Below are 24,358 nucleotides of genomic sequence, written 5' to 3'. Positions count from 1 at the left end.
AACAGTTATTCTGTATACAATGATGTCTTTACTGCTAGGTATCTTTGGTTTCCTCTTTTTGTGTAATTTGGATGGAAAATGTGTGCTTTTTTTTGTCTGAGTCACTTATCAAGAGTTGCCAAATAAATTGTAAAAATTGCTAAATTTGTTGCTAGGGTAGTCTAAAAAGTTGCTAAATTTAGCAACAGAATTGCTAAGTTGGCAACACTGGTAGAGAGATTGCTAAACACCACCACATGTATGTTTTAATATCATCAGCACTTGTTCCGCCATCAGTGAGCGCGTGCACAGGGTTTCCAGATTGCACATATTAAGTAAAACACCGGGCAGAAAGTGTATCTCTTCACATCTGGCAACTACAAGCATGAACGCTAGTGAAGACTTGTTAGCAATGCAGGAAAACACAAATGCCAAATTAAAAACACGTTTTCAGGATAAATAACAAGCCGGCCAATATCGTGACGATTGTTTTTAATTAATCGAGAAAGGTGGATATCGTTATTGAGATTAAAATACGATTAATCGTGTAGCCCTTACTCACCAAAAAAAAAAAAAACTTGCGATGTGTACTGCGTTAGGCTAACTGAGACTTGTTATAGCACTTGCACAACATTGCTCTTTTGTTGATTTTGATTGCTTCCATTGTCCTTATTTGTAAGTCGCTTTGGATAAAAGTGTCTGTTAAATGACTAAATGTAAATGTAAAAATGACTTGTGCCTGCTGATGTCATTGATTTAGCACTTGATATGAAATATGCTAATCAATATAATGTCTCCTTACTTAATGAATTACTGCAGCCAAGATCATGATGACAACTGTACACAACCACTTAAAAAATACTATAATGTAAAATATAATTTATTGGCTAATATTTAGCTGTATAAAAGATTTTCGATATAAAATACAAGGTTTTTGTTTGCTTGTTTGTTTTGTAAAAAACTAATTTCTTTTCATTTCACATGCTCATTTATCCTCATTTTAAATGTAGAATCTCTTCAACATTCACTTTCTTTAATAATAAAAATAAATTTGTCATAATAAAAATTGCTACATTAAATGTAGCAAATTTCTAAATAAATATCCATTTATTGTTGAGGTGCCTAATCGTGTTGCGTTCAAAACAGTATTTATTTACTTATTTTGCCAAAACAGTACTTTTTAATGTTTTATTTTTAATTTGACAAAATGTAGGATTGTAGGACATCTGTCGTAACATAAGAAATAAGCATCAGCTTATCTGTGTTGGCCACAAATCTAATATCAGTGTATCGCTAATAAAAAACCTAATATCCGTAGAACCGAGGAGTGTTTGTACTGTAACGCTTTCATTTAAGCACGCATGGTGCAGAGTTATCCCAGCACACTAGCACAGATAGCATAGTTAAACCGGATTGGTACTGTATCTCTGTATACATTTGTATAGTGACTATCTGTCACAACACTGCAGTTGTTGAGGCATCGTCTTTGGTTAATTGTATTTCCAGCCCTTATACAGGCAGGTGGTGGGACAGTTAATCCGCTCTTTGTTTGAGCTGAGCTTCCCTGCTGGAGCCCTGATTAAACACTCTTTATTGACACTGTCAGTGTGATCAAATAGACATTGTGCTCTGATGCCGGTGGGTTCCCTGCTGAGGTGATTTCTGGTTTCACTTCCTAATCGATAATAATTTGTCCAGTGTTTGCCTGGGAAACCTGTTTAATACCTTTTCGTGCTCCTGGAAAGATGCATCTCTGTAAAACAGGAGACAAGCCGTGCAGACAGGTGTATTTTGGACTCTAACTGTCAGGCCCTGTATTTGTGGTAATTTCTTGTAACGTGGATAAATGCACCAGGAGAGGCATAGTTTAATATCTGATGGGTTTATCCCTGTGTTAAGCCAATATTGTTCAATTTACTTGAGTTGCAATTGTTTCTTTTTATAAATGTATACATTTAAGCTCAACTGCAATGAAATATTAAGTGAAACCAGAGTAAATGCTATAATTACACAGATGGTAATATTTTGGGGAAATAACCTAATATTGTGTTGTATTGTGGTTGTGTGTAGCACCTACTGCTCTGCATAAACCTCTATTTGTTGAGTTGTATTTGTAACAAGGTTGCAAAAAGAAAATATATATATATGCTATATTATACGAGCATTAGGTGTTATGCTTTTCATTAATTCAAGGTGAACTTAGCTGGTGTACTAGCATTGACAAAATACTTATGACTGGCAGTGACCTTCAGTATTGAATTGCTCATTTTGTAATCACTTGGTTTAATGGATGCCGAGTTTTCTGCAGTAATGGAAATGCATGCCAAGATGTCCTAACCTTTGCCTCTCCATCTTCATAAAAGCAATGAGCATTTTCAGCATAATTAAATAATTTCCAGGGTTTATTTAGAAAATCAGAAAGGGTCTCAACTTAATACATTTCATTAAAGCTTAATATTAAACAATAAGTAGCCTATAAACATATATGGCAGCAGCTTATTTGTAATCTTGTGATATACCTTTAATGATTTATATTTTTTGGAACACCTTTTACACTCCTGTATCTCTCTCATTTGTCCTTGAATCAGATTGCAGCTCGTTAGATACATGACTATCCTGACCCGCCCTTAATTTATTTTTATTACCTTGGCATTGACATTTCTATGCCATCTATAATACAAATGAAAGAGCTTTTACACTATTGAGAAAAACAGGCTTGTCAAAGTTTCTGTCATTTGAAACGATGAAAGGAATTTGACTTTTCCACTTCAGTTAGTTGATTGATAGCGTGATGCTTGATGATATCTGATTAAAAAGACTGATGAAAACATTGAATCATACCTTGACAAGTTTGTTCTTGTTTGTTTCCTTCAGATGTCACTTCTGAACTCTTCACTTAGAGTCAAACCTTAGTTAATATATTTACATCTGAACAAGTCTTTTGTCAGGGAAACCATTCACAACGGGATTTGAAAACATTCCCCACAGTCATTGAACACCTGTATACATTTTTTAATTATGAATTTCAATCATGGGAATTTATTGAAATGTAGACACTAATTTAATTCATGTTTATTTTTATTTTATTTTTGTTTGTTTTTGCAAATACTCTCTAAATTAAATGCTAATATGATTGATTGATTTTAATTCAGAGTTGTTTAATTAATACTCTCAAAAAATGTAAAAAAATAAACAACACCAGATGCATTGTGTGCAAAATTGTTTGCAAATTTCATGTTGTTTATCTGTACAGCTTTGTGTGAACAGGCCTTTACTGGACTGATGCTAAAAATAGACTTTAATATTTGTCAAGCACTGTCTGTGTTTAGCTAGTTTTTAAATCAGCAGCCTCAGAGACAGACTATGTGATTATTAGATGAGCATGCATTTATTTTTACATGAGTTCATGTAATCACAGGGCTTTTATGCAGGGTGCCATACCTGCCTCTGACAAACAAATCAGAGCTTCTGTCTTAAATATTGGCTCTATTTTAAATCAGATGAGATCACTGAAGTATGTGTAACAAGCAGCACATGAAAAATTAAATAGTCTCCTTATTAAAGGGATACTCCATCCCAAAATGAAAATTTTGTCATTAATCACTTACCCCCATGTCGTTCCAAACCCGTAAGAACTTTGTTTTATCTTCGAAACACAATTTAAGATATTTTGGATGAAAACCAGGAGGCTTTTTATTGTAAAATAGATTTAAGATTTTTTGGATGTGTAAAGGTAGGGTTATGTATGAAAAGCATCGTCAGAATAGTCCATCTGCCATCAGTGATTCAACCGCAACGTTATGAAGCGACGAGAATACTCTTTGTATACGAAGAAAACCAAAATAATGACTTTATTCAACAATTCCTTTCCTCTGTCTCTCTCCAAATCAGCGTAGCGGCATTTTGGCAATTCTGTATCAGCCACGCCGCAAGGATACGTTTTTTTACATGTAAATACGTGTATTTACGCTTTGTTTTGAAAGCAAACAATGCATCGGCGCTGCGCGGCTGACACAGAAAAGCGTAAGCCTCCCTGTTTTCATCCAAAACATCTTAAATTGTGTTCCAAAGACGAACAAAGCTTTTACGGGTTTGGAACGACATGGGGGTAAGTGATTAATGGTAAAATTTTCATTTTGGGATGGAGTATCCCTTTAAGTGATGGCAAAATAGTGGCTTCTTCGCATCAAGTCCTTGTAATCTTAAATATGTATTGTTTATAGCAAAGCTCATATTTTCCATGGTTTTCTTTAAGCTCTGTAGTGTTGACTTTGGTTCGATTTGTTGTATGATAATCTAAACACCGGAAAACACAAGCGGAATTCCAGGACCATGAACACTGATTACTGTAAATTCAGTCTTGACTATGGTTGGTTGGTTTATTGGCTCAATTACAGTAAAATTCTTGCAAAGCATTTAAAAATGGTGCATCAGTTTTTATTCTACTAGTCTAGCTAAATGAGAAATTATTTTTCCTTTTTACACATTCAAAAGTCAAATGTGAACACCTTGTAGTGGTATCGTGTGATGTTTCTTTTATAGCTGCATCTATCTAGAACCCTGTCCATTCAGTCATCGGAAACCATCACCAAAGACGAACGTGTACACACACACACACACACACACACACACATACACACACACACACACACACACATACCTACCTAAAGACTGATGGCTGAAGTGCAGATTGTGTGTGAATGTTCTCAGCTTTCTTCCACACTTCCAGCAGAGTCCCTCAGCTCAAGTCAACAGCTCAGGTTCACCTCCGAGCGTCTCACGCCTGCTATAAATGACTTTATCTGAAGTTATCTTTCATCAGAACATCATGAAATGGCACGCATGTTATAGTTATTGCATTATTTGTTAAATACTTAAAAAATGCTATATTTAGTGAAATTTAACCTAAATTAAATAATTTTCACTCCCACATTATGCCACAATATCTTAAGATAAATGTTAATCTAATGTAAAAGTAGTTTGGATAGCTTGTAATATATTTGCATTACAACAATCATGACAAAGTATATTAATACAATAATATCAATTGTCATACATTTTTTTAAGTAGCAATACCAGTCTTGCTACAGTGTAGGTAGTTCAAAGTACTGACACTTGAACTGCTGTCTGAATGACAGGTGTTTGCATTCGAACAATCGGCACGTGCTACATGGAGACTGTACATAGCTTATGGTATGCTGCTGTGCGTGACAAGTTTGTGTGTGTGAAAAGTCAAACACAAGGTCCTATCCTGGTGCGGTATTGATGTAAACAGTCAAAACAAATCACTGCATTATGCCTTGACATTGCATTAGGCTAATAGACCTGCCTGCCGCTCTCTATTATGTCATTAATATTAATAAAGCAACGATATTGGCCAGAAGAAAAGATAACCACTCACTACTTTTAATTTACTTTTTCATTACTGACTGTTTGCTCGAATGATGATTTGAAAACCTTGGAACATTGTTTACTTGAGTAATGCTTTAAGGCAATTTGTGCTATTGTTTTAATTTGTTTATATTAATAGTCAACTATTTAAATAAGCAAGTGTGTTTAGTAGTGTATATGTTTTGAAATTAATATCTAGAGCATGAAAATGTTGCTGCTGTTATTATAAGCTAATCAAATATTGGCATCAAGACATCCCAAACCAATGGAATGAAACTGACATAAGTGAAAAGGGGTTAGTGCAGTGGATCATTTCCTTGGCCTTGGCTGCTAAAGGAATGAAAAAAACGAATGAAAATGTTCAGAACTATAGAAATATAAAATGATTTTTCACAAACTTGTCAGAAAACCTTAAGGGCGAAGCCAGAGATTTCCCTATCCGATATTTTTTTTGTTTTCCCTCATTCTTCCGTAAACACGGTGTCGTCTTAAGAAATATCTGCATGCGCATAAACCTTGCGTGCTGTATACAAACCCAACACAACAAGAAAAGCTAGTAAAGTTAGTGAAGCTTTTATTTTGTGTAGTTTCTGTAGTAAGATCAGTAGCTTGTGGTGCGCCATTGTTGTTGTTGCTGTTATGTGATGTAACGATGTCTGACTAGGGTCGGGACGTGGGGTGATGACATCATTGTTTCACAAAATATACAGATTGGCTGTATACACGAAAAAGCAAAGTTACTAGATTTATCCACTCTGGGACCCGTTTTCAAAAAATAGCGGTTTCAGACTCCCAAAACACAGGTTCTGTCTGCCGAAACGCCAATATGATACAAAATTTTTACGTGTACGGCTAAGCGAGTCTCCTTGTGTACTGGGCCTTAGGCTAGCTGATTTTATGTTAATACTGTTTGGAGTCACTAAGATATATACTATAATACAAAGAATCATGGTGCAGTGTAGGACTGTGATGATTAATCGATGCAGAATCAATTCTGAGCTTAGATTTTAACCACAGATGGCGCTCTAATCTAGTTTTTATCTGCGCACTCAAATGCTCATGAAGAAGAGTGCTGAAGAGCGCTTGTGCATTTGGCATATAATTTCACCTCTGCTCAGAATGCTTTTATGACACTAATGTAAACCTCCCACTGTGAAGACCATTGTAATTCGCTTCAACCTTTTCAAATTTTATGAATGATTATTTTAGGTTCAAGTGTGTAAGGATTTGGACACAGGTAGAGTATGGCTGTAATGGCGCTTTTCTACTGCATGGTACGGCACAGTACAGTTCTCTTTTGGGGGGTTTTCCACTGGGTACAGTACCCTGGTACCTGGTACTTTGTTTAGTACCCCCTCGCTTGAGGTTCAAAGTGAACCGTACTGTTACCAAGACTGACGTGTAAGCTCTGCTGATCATGGATTGGCCAGAGAGAATCGTCATTACCTGCGTCACTGAACTTGCAATACAAACACAACAGAACCGCTAGATTTAAATCAGCACAGCCAGTGAAGGATTGAAAGCGCACCTTTTTTAACAACCAAAAAGTGGCTGTTTCGTTGTCTGTTGAAGAAGTACAGATGTTGCTCTAGCTGATAGCTGAGGAGCGGATCTAGCAAGAGCTTGATGGGGCGAGGCGGAATTAAAAAGTTTTTCAGGAGTTGCGGCAGTAGAGGCGGCGCAACTATAATGACATGTGAATAATCCCGCCCACTCTGAAGCGATAGTAAACTGCAGTGGAAATGCAAACCAGGCCATGCTGTGCCGTACTGAGCCGTGCCGAGTCATACCACACAGCGGAAAAGCGCCATGAAGCATGCAGTGCCATCTGCTGTTCAAAACTAAGCTCAGAATCAACTTGAGAATGAATCGCGAAGCATTTGGAAAATCTCAGAATTGATGCTGGATCATTTCTCGATTCACGATGCATCAATTTATTTTCCAGCCCTAGAGCAATGTGTCAGTTTCCACAAAAATATTAAGCAACACAACTGTTTTCAATATTGATAATAATAAGAAATTCTTCCTGAGCACCAAATCAGTAAATTGAACAATTTCTAAAGAATCATGTGACACATGTGTTCACACGTGTTCAGAATAAAGCTTTGGAATCAAAGGAATTAACTGCATTTCAAAGTATATGAAAAAGATGTTTTAAATTGTAGTATTTCCCAATATTACCGTTTTTTTTTTGTTTGTTTGTTTTTTATATTAAATAATGCAGCCTTGTTACGCATAAGAAACATCTTTCAGAAAAATTGTAAATATATATATATATAAGAAAGATTCCTGCTCTAACCATTTCTTACCACAAACTAATGTCAACAGGATGTCATCTCTGACTAGCCTGCTGTGTCTTTTTGTGAGGTGCAGGAACCCTACACCAGCATTGGAGTAGGCTAGCTAACAGTGAAGTACTCTTTTTGCATGTGTGTTAGAAGAGGAAATGATGCGTACTTTCTGTCGGAGCAGCACGCTGCTCCTTTCTGGGCCGCTCTGAAGCTGGTTACTGGAGAAGAGAACTGGTGCGGTGAGCTCACCAGAGAAAGTTGCCAAGTGACTAATCCCCAATCACTAATTAAAGCACCAGCAAGGCACATATGCTGCCTGCACGCTTACGCGAGTCCCGTCACTTCTGCTGCACTGGCACCACAATGAGGGGACGGCAGTGAGGTGTATCTGCTCCTCCCATGTCTCTTTCTTCTGTGCTGTGCAATGCTGAAGCTCTGGGTTACATAGAGAGGGAGCAGAACACAAATGTGAGAGATGGATGGTCCAGGCTATTAAAGGAAATGGAGGAACTATGTTTAGAGTGGTGTCTTTCTTTTCCTGATTTTGCCTGAGACAGGTGTACAATGTGAAGTCCACCCGGAGAGCCATTAAACCAGGCCGCTGGCTGCTATGGTAACACCTGCTGCCGCTGTTGAACCAGGTGTATCCAGCACCCTTGAGGTCTTCCAGAGACATGTGCCCCCCGTTCAGATCACCCATCAGACCTGACACCAGGACCAGAAGAAAAAGGCTCCAGGTGCAGGTTCACTGATGCATCCCACTCTTTCAGTGCTGAACAAGATTTTTTTTTTATTTTTTATTTTATTTTTTCTAGCCAGGCCCAGATTTGTACTTGTCCATCCAATATTTTCACTGGCTCAGTCACCACAAAAATAAATAAATAAAGGATTAAAAATAATAATAAACAAAATTAAATGCATAAAAAATAAAAAAATCAATACATAATTCAAAATCGTTGTTTAATAATGTATTAATTATTTGTATTATTTAATAAATAAATATTATATGAAAGGAGAAATGTTTTAAAAAAATAATTTTAATTAAAAAAAATTAAAATTATGCATTTTATGATTTTTGTAAATAATTAAAAAAAATAATTTTAAATTATTTATTTTTCATTTGGCAATTACTTTTTAATTTGGTATGCTAACATTTTTTTTTCTGGTAAACTGTAACTAATGTAATATAATAATTCTATAAATTCTTAAAAGTAATACAAATACTATTTAATATTTTATTTAAAAGAAAACTATTAAAGTAGTTGTTACATTGTCTATACTTACTACACCTTTTTATTGCTTAAAATAATCAAACCTTTTGTTTATATATATATATATTTTTTATTAATAAACATTTTGTGATTTTAGCAACCTCATGTACAGTGTATTAGCCGACAGTGTTCTTCAGTGTATTAGCAGTGTTCTTTTGATGCCAGTTGTTCCCTTCACTGCTCACATCAAAGATTGGTTTCCTTGATGGTCTTTTCAGATGAAATGTTTTGGTTCATCTGTTTTTCTGAACTCTGAGGACTCCGTTAATATCAAGCAACATCAGCTGGTGTCTTGTTGCGTGAGCCGAGAACATTATTAATGTCTAAAAATAAAGCCTAAAAAACCTGCCTTCCCCAGTTGGTATTCTCTGTTGTCGCAGGTGTCTGTGCAGTGATTAGGCACTTCATATGTTTTGTGTGTGTGTGTGTTTTTACACGCAACTTCCTTGTTCAGTAACACACACCTTTTTTTCTCAGACAGTGAGTCTTTTCAGTAGCTGTTCTACTTTTGTTTCAATAGGACTCTTTATTTTGTGATAGCACAGAGGGAGGGCACACAGTGGTTAGGAGTGATGGGACAAATGCGGCCAAAGCACTTCTTTTCCTCATGAACCTACTGCACTCAAACAAGGATGTGCTACAAATCTGTAATTTTCAGTTCTTGCTGGAGCATCACTTAGAGCACACAGATGCCACAGACATACAAAAACCCCTAGGCCCTCCCCTGAAACTTAAACAGTCTTCATTGTTTTGTCCCTATGGGTTCAGGTCAGCAGTCACAGGATATTATTAGACCACTGAATGGCTTTGGTGTGTGTTTTATATTCAGGCGGAAAAAAAAATAAAAATAAAAAAGAATTATATATTTTTTTATTTAATAGAGTGACTGTCATTTGCACACATGCAATGTAAATCAACTAAACATTTATTACAAATAAATTTAAACTTTTTAGTTTATTAGAATTTTAAAAAAATGTAGTGAAATTGAATGATAGTCACTATTTAAATTGACAGATAAACATACAAAACTGAAGCAGTGAGTCCTATTTTTAATTGTTAAATGTAGCAAAAATATATTTTTTTAATGGATCTTTTATTTATTCATTTCTGTATTTACTTTTTTAATTAATAAATTAATTACTTTGGTACTTCAGATGTTCATCAGGTTGCAAGCCTAAAACCCCCCCAAAAACTTCATTTAGCTCTAAAGTGGCTTTATAACTTTACTTGTAAATTATGTCTGCACCAGTTTTATATTTATTTAAATAAATGGCAAATATTTTCATATCTTATTTCATCCATTTTCATCCATCATGTAAGTGTCCAAATGCCATGAGTCACTGTATGTGTAACTAAAAATTTGTTGCATGGGTAACATAAGTATAGGGTAACTAACATTTAATCAAATGTTATTGATAAGTCCTTTTTTAATGACTTAACATTTGGTAAACTGCAATTATAGACATCTGATTTAGAGTTGGACCAGATTTTTTTTTAGCTTGAAGAACTGTACATAATTTTTTTGTTTTTTGTTTATGACTTTATGAAATGCAATTGGCCAGTGAGTCTTATGTAATAGTACAGCACTAGTTAAGGTCTAGTGTAATTGAAAGTGTCATGCTTTCTGTCCTGCAGTCCTGCGGATTATGTGTCACTATAACTCATACTTAGAGTTAGAAAATTGAACAAAAAACACTGAACTCAAACCACATCATATTTGTTTACAAAATTGCATGACACCTCTAATTGTCAAATTGTGAATTTTACTTGCAAATACACTTAATATGGAGTGAGAACAAACAGTGTTAATGTTTCAGGTGTTATGGAGTAACATGTTATGCAACTTCTTACCATACATTTTATAGCGATATAGTTAATTTGGCAATTTACTTGGCATTTAATTTAGCCTTTAGCAGAAATAAAACATAACTATTTATATAAAATGCAATAATATGATTTGATGACACGGGAATTTCTGGGAATGCTAATTCACTTTTTTTACTTGCAAGAACCATAAATCTGACAGTAGTTTACAGTAAATTACAGATAATACAATGCAGATATAGTGTTTTTACTGCATGTGAAGGGACACTGTAAAAAAAAAAAAAAAAAAAAAAAAAAAACTAAATGTACTGGTTTTTTATTTGTACACTTTTTTTTTTTTAACCCTAAAACAAAAAGCAATGAAATGCAAAATTCAAAATACATGTAAAACACCAGTAAAAATAAATAAATATGGAATATTCCTTTATTCCTAAAAGTCTTTTATGTTAATGCAGTACATTGTGCCATATTGTTATGTTTATTTATTTAATTATTTTTTTAATGTAAAATCTTTAACTTTTTTCTAAAAACCTTATGTGTCTGTCTGTCTGTGTTCTGACTTGGGCCAGTATGCAAATACATGTCTAATGTGCTTACAAAACACTCAGAACACCTTAACGGTATTGGCAGGCTCATTTAAAAAATGCCTTAAAGTCACACCACTCACACGCAGACTGTGTTGCACCCGTGTTACGTAATGTCAGCTCACCTGTCACATTCAACACAAGAGCATGACCGTCACTCCTAAAAGCTCCCATGGCGGATCTACCGGAATGAATCTTCTAATTTAACTTTAAAATGAGTTTATTTTCTTAAGACTGTAAAGCCTAACCCTTTTTTTTTTTGTAGTAATCAGATTCATTATTGAGAATATTAGGTCACTGCAGTTTTCCATGTGAGCTTTTTTGTTGTTGGAATTATAGAGAGCTCTAGTTTACAGCAAACCCCAGAGGTCTAACATGCTGATTTTCACTCACATTATGCATGTATGGAGCAGTCGGGAGAGCAGCATGTGAAGACTGTGGAACTGGGAACAAATAAATATTCATATTTTAAGCTGTTAAAGTCATGTTTACATTTTTAATGTAACAGTAAAATAAAATAACTAATTTTTAAATGCAACTTGTATTGATTTTTTTTTTTTTTTTTGTATTTCTTTTTTATTATTATTAATACATTGGTTCATTCTTGTTATTTTAGGTGTTCAGCAGGGCATTGAAAAGCTTTTGAGATTAGTAAGGGTTGGACTCTGTATGTGCACACCATGCTAGCAAATCGATCTTGGATTACATTATGTTGTAAATATTTTATGTTTAGTGCAGACGTTTCTAGCGCCAAGGTTGTGAAACAGTCTAAGATGCATCCAGGCTTGAGCATTGTCCTGTCTTGAGGTTAAAATAACCCAAGTTTTGCATAATGGGCCCTGGCGTCAAGTGCACTGTGACGACAAACCGTGGATAGAGCTGCATCTGACGGCTTGACACAAAGAAAAGCACTTCAGTCACCGAGGGGCATAGTGGTGATGGCATCTGTTGATGACTTGCTACAGTTCTACTACAGACTAAGGCATTGTTTCTTTATGAGGGAACTACATTTGAAGTTCATCCACAGCTGACAGACAGAGCACCACAGATGGACTCGTACAATAAAAGCAGCCCTTTGTTTAGCCACGACCCATTAGTCTTTGTCTAGCACTGGAAAGAGTGTGTTTGAGGCATTGTCCTGTCGCCAAATGCATTTATATTTGAAGTACTCAGACTGTGAAATGAGTTGTTTGATTTATTTTGCATGGATTGATATTTTGATGTGCCAAAGAGCTGTGAATGTCAGAGATGTTGTCTCTGAATGTCTTTGTATTGTTATGATGTCAGTATCTCAATGAGAGTTTCAATGTCTTTGTTTGTGTATGGCTTTTGTAGCGGTTTCTTTTCTCGAATGAATTGGCGAAGGCATGATCTATCAGTGACTTGACTGTGATTGTTATAATAGTGTGCTGAATGGCTGAAGGAAGCCATCAAGTGACTAAAGGCTCTTTCAAATCATGTGTGTCAACATTTTCCAGCACGTTGAGTTAGATGGAGTTAAACGCCGAGCTACAGCTGTGCACAGGTCAAGCGTTGAAACATTGCTCAAATTATTTCAACTGGATCTTTCAGTGGACAGCAGGATTATTTTTTCAGTGCATATGGAGTGCAACATAAAAATGTCTTAATATTGTCTCATTAGAGTTACTCCACCCCAAAATGAAAATTTGGTCATTAATCACTTACCCCCATGTCGTTCCAAACCCGTAAAAGCTTCATTCGTCTTTGGAACACAATTTAAGATATTTTGTATGAAAAACGGGAGGCTTGTGACGGTCCCATAGACTGCCAAGTAACTTACACTGTCAAGGTCCAGAAAAGTATGAAAAGCATCGTCAGAATACTCCATCTGCCATCAGTGATTCAACCGTAACATTATGAAGTGACAACAATACTTTTTGTACACGAAGAAAACACAAATAAAGACTTTATTCAACAATTAGTCTCCTAATTGTTCTAATTGGCAGCGTACACTCTTCTGTATCAGCCGCGCTGCACAGATGTGGTGTTTTCATTCAAATCAAAGCGTAAATACACATGGAAAATGTATCCGTGTGACGCGGCTGACACAGAAGAGTGTATGGGAAGCCCACACCACTGCTATAACAATGTAATAAAAAAATAAAAATAAAAAATCAGCTGATTAACATTTACAGCCAATCAGAATTTAGACTACATAACTGCAGTGTGTGTGCTTATACAGAACATTATCACCATACAACGTATTTATAGTTGTAGTTATGTATAGCTATTGTTCTTGGTGTGAATAGGCCTTAAGTGGGTACTTGAAGATCGGGACCCTTGTTCATAGTCAGAAATCTGGCTGCAAAAGACTGCATTCTTTATAATATTATTTTATGCTGCCACCATGAATGAACTGCTTTTAGTTGAAATTTAATAATCAGAACTGACAAAGCTCTCACAATCGAATTGTCCATAGGTAGAGCATGCTGTGTGTTTACCCTTGTGTCAATGGTAGAGTTTTAAACACTGCAGGATATCTGGCTATACAGTGACCTCTTGCTGGGTCAGATTTGTTTCTGATCCATCTGTCTGTCAGTGTTCAGAGCAAACCCGCAGCCTGTGGGTGTACAGGTCATTACAGCCGAACAGTCCCAGCAGGGACGGAAACGGTCCAGAGCCGCTGGCACGGTGCATAACCACGGCTGCTCAGTGCCTCAGGTGTACTGCTGCACACTCCGCAGCAGACTGGAGCTCTCCGAGGGGCCATTATCAGATAAAATATCTCCCATTACCTTCTAGAAATGCACCTCTGCCATCTGTGCAAGGTAGAGCAAGAAATCATGCCTCTTCCATTTTCTCAAATGCGTTGTCAGTTTCATAAAATGGGCCTATTAAAGTGGTTTGCTTCTTGCCACTGCAAACTGTTGCCATAGTTGTGGTGACATCTCTGGAGAGTGAAGGGATAATGGAAGTTTTGCTTAAACTTTCTCTCTCATTTCAGTTACAGCTGTATTTACAATTTCTGATTTAAGATTAGGAAGTGCATGCCGCTCCAGACCGCTCATGCAGTGTTTTTTCTTTTTTTTCTCTGTTTAGTTATTGAACATTCCGTAGCAATTGTTAATTACGTGTTTTGACTGTCAGGGCTCGTGGGGCAGATTTTGGCTGAGACAAACCAATTTTTCTCAGTCTGCGGGCCACCCACACTGCTAAATTGATTTAATGTCTGTTAATGGGCTCGGTCACTTCTCCCAAACTTTCCACTGTTCACCACCAGAACACAGAGTCACTGAGCATCTCGCACTTTGCACATTAGTGTCGCACGATTACAGAAAAACTGTCATCAGTTGTAGAAACCACACGTCTTTAAAACTGAAGCATTTTGTGATTAGTAAAATTTTGCACAGAACTTCAGGGACAAATCCAGGGATATCTGTGTGCCAGCTCTCTGGTTTTCCCAACTGTTGCCAGTGGTGGCATCAGCCATTGTCACAAAGGGGTTTTTTTGTCACATTTTACATTTTAGTCATAGTCTGAAACCCCGTATGCCAGTCTCACTATGACCATTCACCCTAAAATTTAACAATCCATTTATTTAATTTTTTATTTCGTAGTATACACAATAAATGTTTGAAATGATATGAGATGATGACAATTTAAATTTTGTGGTAAGCTAATCCTTCAAAATTATGTTCATATTTGTTCTGCCATGGTACAAGTCCTTGTGGAGATTGAAAGAATGCCGTCTTCTCCTGTTCCAATGTCGTCTCTTTTTTGGAGTTTTAAATAAATTATCTGTTCTTTGATATTTATTTGCCGCAGTCACGGCTATAATGCTTCTCCAGTGAGCGGCTTCTTCTTTGGCTTTTGCCGTGGTCTGCGGGTTACACAAGCAACATGCCCGTGGACACTGCAGACCAGCAGTTTGCATGTGTACTGCAGGTTGACGTGGCAAATGACGCTGAAGTATAAATGAAAACTGACTCACAGCTTACGGCATAGAGGCTACGGCGTATGTCCGATGCAGAAGTATAAATCAGCCTTAATCCTTCTAAGTTGTATTCACACTTGGCACATTTAATTGAGTTTGAAACCAAAATCAGTTTGTCTCCCTTTCCCTCATAACACTCTTGTCAATCTGAATCATTTAAGTCTTTTTGTGAAATTATAATAGGCTTTTCATTTTAGGGGTGAACTAATCCCTCAAAATTGTGTTTACACTTGTTGGTACATTTGATTGAGTTTGAAACCACATACAGTTTGTCCTCCTTTTCCTCATAACACTCTTGTCAATCTGAATCATTTGAGGATTTTTGTGAAATTATGATAGGCTTTTCATTTGGGGGAAGAACTAATAGTTTGAAATGAAATTCAGTATGCCCCCCTTTCCTTCAGAACACTATTGTCAATCCGAATCACGTGGTTCTTTTGTATACAATGATAGTTATTTCATTTTTGGTTGAATTAATCTTTTAAAATTGTCTTCAAACTTGGTACATTTGATTAAGTTTGAAAACAAACTTAGTCCATCCATCTTTTCTTCAGAACGTTCTTTTCACAGCGCTTTTTCTCGTCTCTCTTCAGTCATGTGGGGGTTTTTTCAGTTCATGTGTGAACTGATGATAGAATTTTCTTTTTGAAGTGAACTAATGTTCACACTTGGTACATTTGATGTAATCCAGAATATATATATATATATATATATTTTTTTTTTGAATCATGCAGTTCTTTTGTTTGAAACCAAGTTTAGATGACAGCTTTTATTCACACTAACAAAAGTAAATAAATCAGTTGAAATCAGGTCTGCACCAAAACCACCTGTGAAATTGTCTCACTACCATGGGAAAATGAGCAGACACTGTTTATTGAGAATCATAAATACTGAAAATGAATGCAAATAATGTGCCAGATGTTACACTCTGCCAAATTCTTGGTTGACATTGTAGGTATGTAGACCTTTGTCTGTCTTGTTTTATTCTGCCTTCCTGAGACAATGAAGGCTCTATGATGGGTTTTTTTTTTCTTTTCTTTTTTCTCTCTCTCTGTCTTCACTATTCTAATGAATTAAACAGTCTGTTGAAAATGCTGATAACATTTTAACCCTCTTTCCTGTAGATATCTGGAGTCTAGGGGTCATCCTCTTCATGCTAGTGTGCGGTCAGCCCCCTTTCCAAGAGGCCAACGACAGCGAGACCCTGACTATGATCATGGACTGCAAATACACTGTACCTGCCCACGTCTCCAACGCCTGCAAAGAGTAAGTTGCTCCCTTAACCTCTGTCTTGGCCCCAGTTGGATCATCTCTGGCATTTCCTGCAGCTTGAATGTCCACATTTTTTCTTTTAGGCTATTGATAGACAATGGCTTAATGGAGCCTTTCACTGTACATTCATAATCTAGAAAGCCAGACAGTAACGTTGACATGGATGTTAATAAGCTACCTCAGGCAGACTTGAAGTGACCTTCTCAGAATCAAAATATCTTTTATATATATTTTTTTTTCCCTTCTGTGGCTAGTTTGAAAAATTGTTACCGTATCTGCCATTGTCAATGGTTATATTTTGGCAGGTCATTAATTGTCATACACATAATTGCGAATATTGATTTCATTTTGTGCCAGTTACAGTGAAACCTTATAAGGTCTAATGCAAGTTAAGCTGATTTGACAACATTCATGGCACAATTTTTGGCATTAGCATCAAAAATAATTGACTCTTCCCCTCTTTTTTTAAACCAATAAGTTGTATTTACAGTGGAGGTAAACCAGACCAGAGTTGTGAGATCGAGAATGTGAGATTTGCTCCATGTATCTCCCAAGATGTTTGAGGTCATCTGCAACTTTCACAATAACACATTATTGCACCAAAAATACTCTCAAAAATCTTTTTAATTCAGCGAGAATGCATTAAATTGATCAAAAGTGAGAGTAAAGACATAACAGTGTTACAAAAGATTATAATTTAAAATAAATGCTGTTCATTTGAATTTTCTATTCATCAAAGAATCCTGAAAAAAAAAGGTATCTCGGTTTTCACAAAAATATTAAGCTTAATATTAACTGTTTTCAACATTGATAATAATAAAAGAAAAAATCTTGACCACCAAAACAACATATTAGAATGCTTTCTGAAGGATCATGTGACACTGAAGACCGAAGTAATTGCTGCTGAAAATTAATCCTTGCCATCCCAGGAATTAAAAACAGTTTAAAATAGAAATTAAATTGTATAATAATATGCAAAAAGAGATCTGATGTGTCCCTAAGGTGTCAGGGTACTTGTGATTAGTTTACCGGAAGTCAGAGTTTGATAGGCTGCCACATCCATAATGATCGTATTGTGTCAAACAGCACGGTTATGTAACTGATAAGCTCCAGGCATTAGCCAGAACTAACCTTTCATTCACAACACCCCCCCCCCCCGACTCCAAACTGTGTCGTTTAGCTCACACTACTAGCTGTCTCTTCCAGTTTGTCCTCAGGAACTTGCATGTCAGGCCAGTGTGTGTTTGTTTTCCAGTTCTTTGTCCGGGCTTTGTGAGCACACATGTTTAGTGTTAACATCTTTCAGAACTACTGCCAACAGCTAAAATTAGACTCTGCTTATAGTGTCGCTTAAATAGAATGTCTGTTCACAGAGAAACAGTGCAGAACACACACGCATGTTCATGTCCAGCTGGTGGAAAAAATCTGGTCCAAAATGATTTTTGTGCTTTGCATGCCCTGCCACCATTCGATTAATTGCAATTACTTTCATGTAATGGTGATTGCTCACAAATAATCAGAAATGTGATTTCTTAAAGTTATTTTTTATATATATATTTTTTTCTATATCCAATATATGTTTTGTCATATTATTCAACATAAGCCTCAATTCTGTCAAGTTTGGCTATAGCATATATATATATATATATATATATATATATATATATATATATATATATATATATATAATATATATATATATAAAATTTCAATAAGCACATAGCACAATAATAAGCACATGATAACCCATAGTGTCAGCAGATTATGTTATTTGCACATGCTTAATGTCTTCTGTGCCTTTATTTTTAGGAATAGGGTTTCCTGATAATCACAGTCTGTTTATCATACTTTCAAGTACTAAAACACATTTCAAACACTTCAGAAAAATTAGGATGTGTTATAATGGTGCTGCAGACTTCATCCTGTCATTATCACTTCCATAGAGAACACGGTGGAAACTGTGAAGCAGGGTAAGGAAATGTGTTGGGTCTTGACATTGTTTCTCTGCGGGATGCCATTGTTTGTCAGGGTTGGGGATCTAGGGATGAGGCGAGGACTCAATGGTGCAGGAGAATGGGCTTATTAATAATAAAATAAAACAAAACAAACAACAAAAACTACCCTGTAGGGTAAAACACAGCTGGAAACTTGACTGGCTGGCAGGACAAGGGACACGACAGGGAACATTCGACGACGAACTGGCACAGGACTGCAAACACAAGGAGAATACATAGGGACCAAACGAGGAGGGTAATGAGGGTAGACGTGGGGCAAATGAACCAATAATCAGCGCGACCGCGCGTTCCCACAACAAGACAGAACATGGAGCGCGAGTATCCGAACCATGACACAAAACGAACTTCAACAAGACATGAGTACCGGGATCTGAACACCACGCTCCAACATGAAACAAGGAAACAGGACACGCACACTCAAAGAGTGTGCTCAAAATTGACCTTTGAGCACACTCAAAGTTGCGCGCTCACATGAAAACAACGACATGACGGGAGTCACAAAACCATGAAAACTAGACCGAAGTGACCGAACCCTGACATTGTTAGGCTGTTAGAAGTATCACACAATGCTCGGCTGGAAATGAGATGAACAGTTGGGCCAGTTTGGCACTGAAACAAAACCTGTTTAACTAGTGGTAAATATTTCAGAACATACCTGCGTAGAGATCAATTACTCATTGAAATGCAAATTACTTTTCGAATGAAATGAAGTTTTGGTTTTGTCTTTGTAAAGGTGACAAATTACGACCTACTGCAAAGGTCATCGTGACTTCAGGATAACCTAGTTTAGCCAGTTTATTAAATGAGTAAGACATATTCCACAGCACAGCTCATAAGGAAAGTGAAAATGGACTGTGAATTTATTCGAGACAGTATTTTCCAGCCTTAAAGGGTAACTTTGCCTATTTTTTCAACCAGCTTTGTATTCTTACAGTGTTGGCAGTATATTTAAATGTTTATTTGTCTGCAAAGTCTACTAGCGATGTTGTAGCAGTATAAAGCTGGTTGAAAATCTACAATATTGACCTTTAATGAACAGACAAAGTAATAAATTAAATTTCTCACCCCTTGCACACTGAATTTCACAAGAGTCAAATTTGTATAAAGATCTCAATAGCTTTTCCAATAATTCTGACTATTATTAGTAGTTATACTCAATGTAGTTACCCAAAAATCACATTTTCTGTATAGTTACACAGCAGAAACAATGCTTTTTTAGTGTGAAAGCATAATACGGTGTCCTAACGCAAAAAAATTAAATAAAATAAAGTATCTTTTCCATATTAAGCAGAATTGTTGAAGCAGTTGTGACAATGATATGCGATAACCAACAAGAGTTTCTATTTTTGGAATGGTTTCTATTTCTGCAGTATCGTGGTTGAGAGTATTATCAATAACGCTCAGGTACTTATGTTTTTTTTAACAATATTAACAAAAATCGTTTTTGCACAACTTTAATAGTAATAAATCATAAGTGACAATGTATAATTTACCGCAGATTTTAAATATAATATAATAATTGTGATGTTTATTAATTTGACTATGTATTTATTTATTTTTGTTAGTATGACACAGCATTTGCATTGGCTGTGATTCGACGGTGGTTTTTATTGGCCATATGGATTCTACACCATCACAGTGAAATGTCATTGGTTCACAATCCCAGTTTGCTTAAATGTATATTAAATATTATAAGTTATTATATTGACTGCTCATGTGGCATCGCACAGCATTTTGCTCACAAACTCACTGACAGCCTACTTGTTGTGTCACATCTGATTAGGACATGGTGTAAAATCATAGAATGTATTTGTTTATGTATACGTCGTTAAGGGTAACTACACAATTTAGACCCCTAGTCAACATTTTTACATGTTAATAAGGTTAACGCAGTAAGCTGCGGAAACGCTCATGTGGAGAGCACTGGGCTAATTGGCTGTTGGCATGTGATTAAACTTTCTATGGGGGTCCAGTCAGCTCCAAATGCTCACTGAGCTGAATCTCTTTCAGTCAGCAGAGAACACCCAAAAAACAGCCTCTTGGTCTCATTTTATGAGCTCTCCTGGTGCCCGACAAAAATTTTGTTACAGGTTTTGATTTATTTTTCATTGTATTGTATCTTATGGGATGTATTAATTTTGTGTATTAATAATTTGGCGTTTTTTGCATTTCATACTCCTCATTCCTTTTGTTATTCTCTGGGAGTTGAATAAATATGGTAATTTTGGAGTATTATCTTTTAATGTGCAGCTCTCTCAGCACGTTCAAATGCGAACAAGTGATGCATGAAACAATTCTGAGCATTTTATTAGTCATTGTGTTTGTTCTGTTTTATTTTTCCCCTCAATTATTTTTCTATTTTTGTCCTGTGCTTTTGGTCTGGGACATTTTGGTATCACGGTGAAACTCCTTCTGCTGCTCTGTTTCACAGACATTCTGTCTGATACAGTGTAGTGTGGTAAATGTGATTTATGGCTTTATCAGCAAACTGTCTCCCCTAAAAACGATATTGTAGATGATTATGGTTGTCTCTAAAAGGATTCCGTTCACCTTTCAGTAGTGTTATATTTATGCATTCCATTATTTTACTTGGAGCATGCTTTTAAGCAAGCTTTTAAGCTCTTTAAGTTCTTAGGAGATGATGGCTAGACTAAACCAGATATGAATGTATGTTTTTATATAATTTAATAGATTTTTTTATGAGAAAACTTTTTTCTGTCCTTTTAAAATAAACAAACAAACAAAACTTTAAATTGATTGTAGACTGTTTTGGGAGAGAAATTGGATTTGACTGTAGATTTGTTTGGTGTCATTAATGCACAGGGTTGTTATTGTTAATTAATTTAACTATTATTTTGATCTTTTTGTTGTTGTTATTATTTTCTCCACATATTCCAAGGTTTGGCAATATTGTGTTGTTTGTTTTTTTTTTTTTTTTTTTTTTTTTTTTTTTTTTTTTTTGCAGTCATGCCAATAAAGTAACACACACACACACAAATGTATTAATTTGATGTAAAATAATAAGCAAAATAAACTAAAACTAGTAAAACTATATAGGCATATAAAAATAACAAAAGAACTAAAACTGAAAAAAAAAAAACTAGCCTGTGTCAACACAAGGAAAATTGTTCAGCACTAGAACTGGTTGCACTGTCATTTTGTCTTCATATCTGTTCCCATCAGGGTGTGCCCTGCTCTACATCCACTTCTGCAAATTCTTCCCATGACTTTATTATATCCCTTTTCTGTGTTTAGTTTGGCTCATGCAACATAAACTTCCAGTGTTTAAGCTGGCATGCACTGTCAGGGTGTATTTTGGCCCCAAAAAGAGCCAGCTGTCTGATTTAGCCCTCTAATACCCCTGTGACTGCTGTCAGGTTGCTGCAGAACCACAGATGAATTTGATAGGCGTTGCAGCACACCATGTGGTTAATGCATGTACAAGCAGCGGTTGGCTCATCAACATGGCTGTGCTTCCATCTGCCACCATTTTCATGTCAATCATCATTAACATGAATAATTCATCATTATTTGGTCACTTTTTTTACACCACATTCCTTGAAGAGGAGGTGGGTGCTGAATTTCCTCTGGATGTCATCCATATTCTTGGTGCAAGACAAAAAGAAGGCATAACTCGCATCCTACGTTTGTGCGCTAAATATTGTGTCGACTGTTGATTTTTCTTTGTGGATGTCTGCCGTTTTTTTCTATTCTCAGAAACCTCAGGAAGAGCTTAAACATTCCAAGCAGATCTCCATGGCTGTTTCTGCGATGGCCTTGCCGCTAGCAGAGATACTGGAGAGAAATTTAGACTAAACAATCAAAGTGCCCATTTTTTTTCGGCTCGGGGGTAGAACATCCTTGACAAATCCCTGCTGAAGTCAAAGTGTTAATTTATGCTTCTCTTTTCTATATCCTTTTCCCCTGGACCAAGTAGACATTTACTTTTAAAAACACTTATGTCCCAACCTTGAAAAAGCTTGTGTGTGTTTGTGTGGTAGCTAGTGGTCTGCTGCAGTGTTTTGGACTGTTCAGCAGCGATAGAGTGATTATTAGGATTGAGTAGGAGTCTTATCGGGGCTCCCTGCCATGCTGAAGATCCGAGCGGTGTGTGGAGTCTCAGGGGAAGTAGTTGCTGACAGCAGTCTGGCATCATGGAGAGAGATAGAGTCAGTCCATGAGTCCAGCGCTTTCAGCTTCCACACCTGAACTCACTGCAGCAAGTCACGATCCAACATATTAGCTGAATTTTACTTTAAATTAAAGCTTTGTTATTATTAAAAGGCTTAAAGATGTCGTGTGATTTATGTGCCACTATTGCCCACAAATGGAAAGGTTTTTGTTTTTTTTTTCAGATTACAAATAAAATATTTATTTAGTCATTTTATTTTATTATTATTTTTTATTACTTTTTTTGATCAGTCATTCTTAGTAGTACAGTTCACTGAGGTGCTCAGTTTTTTTTTTTTTTTTTATTTATCATGTTTTTATTGTTTTATTGTGATAGTTACCTGTTTTTATTATTATTATTATTATTTTTTATTTTATTTTTATTTTTTGGCAATTTGTTTGTAAATAATTGGAATGCATAATGAAAAAGCATGATTCCTGAGAGTTTTTAAAAACAGGGTTATCTGTTTTTGCAAATGAACTCTTCATATATGTCATTAAAAAAAAGTAGATAGAATAAAAAAGAATAGGGAACGCTAGTGTTAAAGGCTTTTTTAAGAAAACAAGCAGTTAGAAAACAGAGAATGCAAGTGTTAGAGCTTTTTTTTAAAAAATATATAAATTACAATAGAGAGTGCTAGATTTTAAGGGTCAGTCTTTTCTTGAAGATTGAAAGAAAATTGTTGGATTTTGTTTTTATGTCTAAACCTCAATTTTGGCATTCAGTTTTTGTTTAATTAGCAAATTAGTGGCCTTTTTTCATGCTATGTTGACAGCATTTTATCATTTCATATGTCAGTGTTTTTCGCATTAGATTTGATTCACTCTTCATTTTAACTTGCAGCTCGTCAGAGTCTCTCTGATTTCCATTTTAAGCTCTTTTGTCTGGATTTGGTTTTTATCTTCAGGGTTTTTCAGACCGGGTATTTTAAGGCGACCGTGTCAGGCAGATTAATTTAGTCACTGCCTGCTCGCATAATATTCTCACTCTCATTAAACAACTACCCCTGTTTTCACACATTTGATTTGCATTTCAAATTCAAGCTATTGAGCTGAGAGACAGTTCTTCGCCTTATCAACAGCAAACTACTCAAAACTCTAGCTTTTGTGGAATTTCGACTTCTTTTCAGCTGATAAGAACATCTAAGTAGTTAAATGACCTTCTCGGAGAGGTTAGCAACTAGATGTAATTGTCATTTCCAGATTGCGACAAGAGCGTAAATCCTCACAGAGAAGGAATATAACTGTTTTAGATGAAACTGAAGCCTTTTCTTCATGCAGCAGAAGCTGTTTTCCACTGTGGAGTATAGAAATGGAAAGCTCTAATGTAGCATGAATATTTCACAGACAAATGACGTGTTAAAAACGGTGACGGGCTGAAAGTAAATAGTTGGTTATGAATCTAAGTGACATATTCTGTTTGTGCATTTTTACAGTTAAATGTTTCAGCTGCATATTAGTAAACTCCTGCATCCTTTTCTTGATGACTGGAATACTGAGACATCATTTCATCCAAACATTTGAGATGTCACATGCAGTGCATAGTTTGTTCTTTTGGGGTTTTTAATGTTGACATTGAAAGGTTACATCTGGACCCCATTACTTT

The 24,358-nt window shown here is 35.9% G+C and overlaps 1 protein-coding gene across 1 annotated transcript in view; it reads left to right on the top strand.

The window, feature by feature from the left end:
• snrka (SNF related kinase a) overlaps positions 1 to 24,358 on the top strand; it is a 43,963-nt gene that overhangs the window by 9,839 nt on the left and 9,766 nt on the right. Inside the window, exon 3 of the mRNA XM_042740491.1 lies at positions 16,420 to 16,561. Coding sequence (XP_042596425.1) covers positions 16,420 to 16,561 — 142 coding nt within the window. The remainder of the gene's footprint in view (positions 1 to 16,419; positions 16,562 to 24,358) is intronic.

Source organism: Cyprinus carpio, chromosome B16, assembly GCF_018340385.1.
Source record: "Cyprinus carpio isolate SPL01 chromosome B16, ASM1834038v1, whole genome shotgun sequence".
Classification (NCBI taxonomy): domain Eukaryota; kingdom Metazoa; phylum Chordata; class Actinopteri; order Cypriniformes; family Cyprinidae; genus Cyprinus; species Cyprinus carpio.
This window is presented reverse-complemented; position numbering and strand designations above follow the sequence as displayed.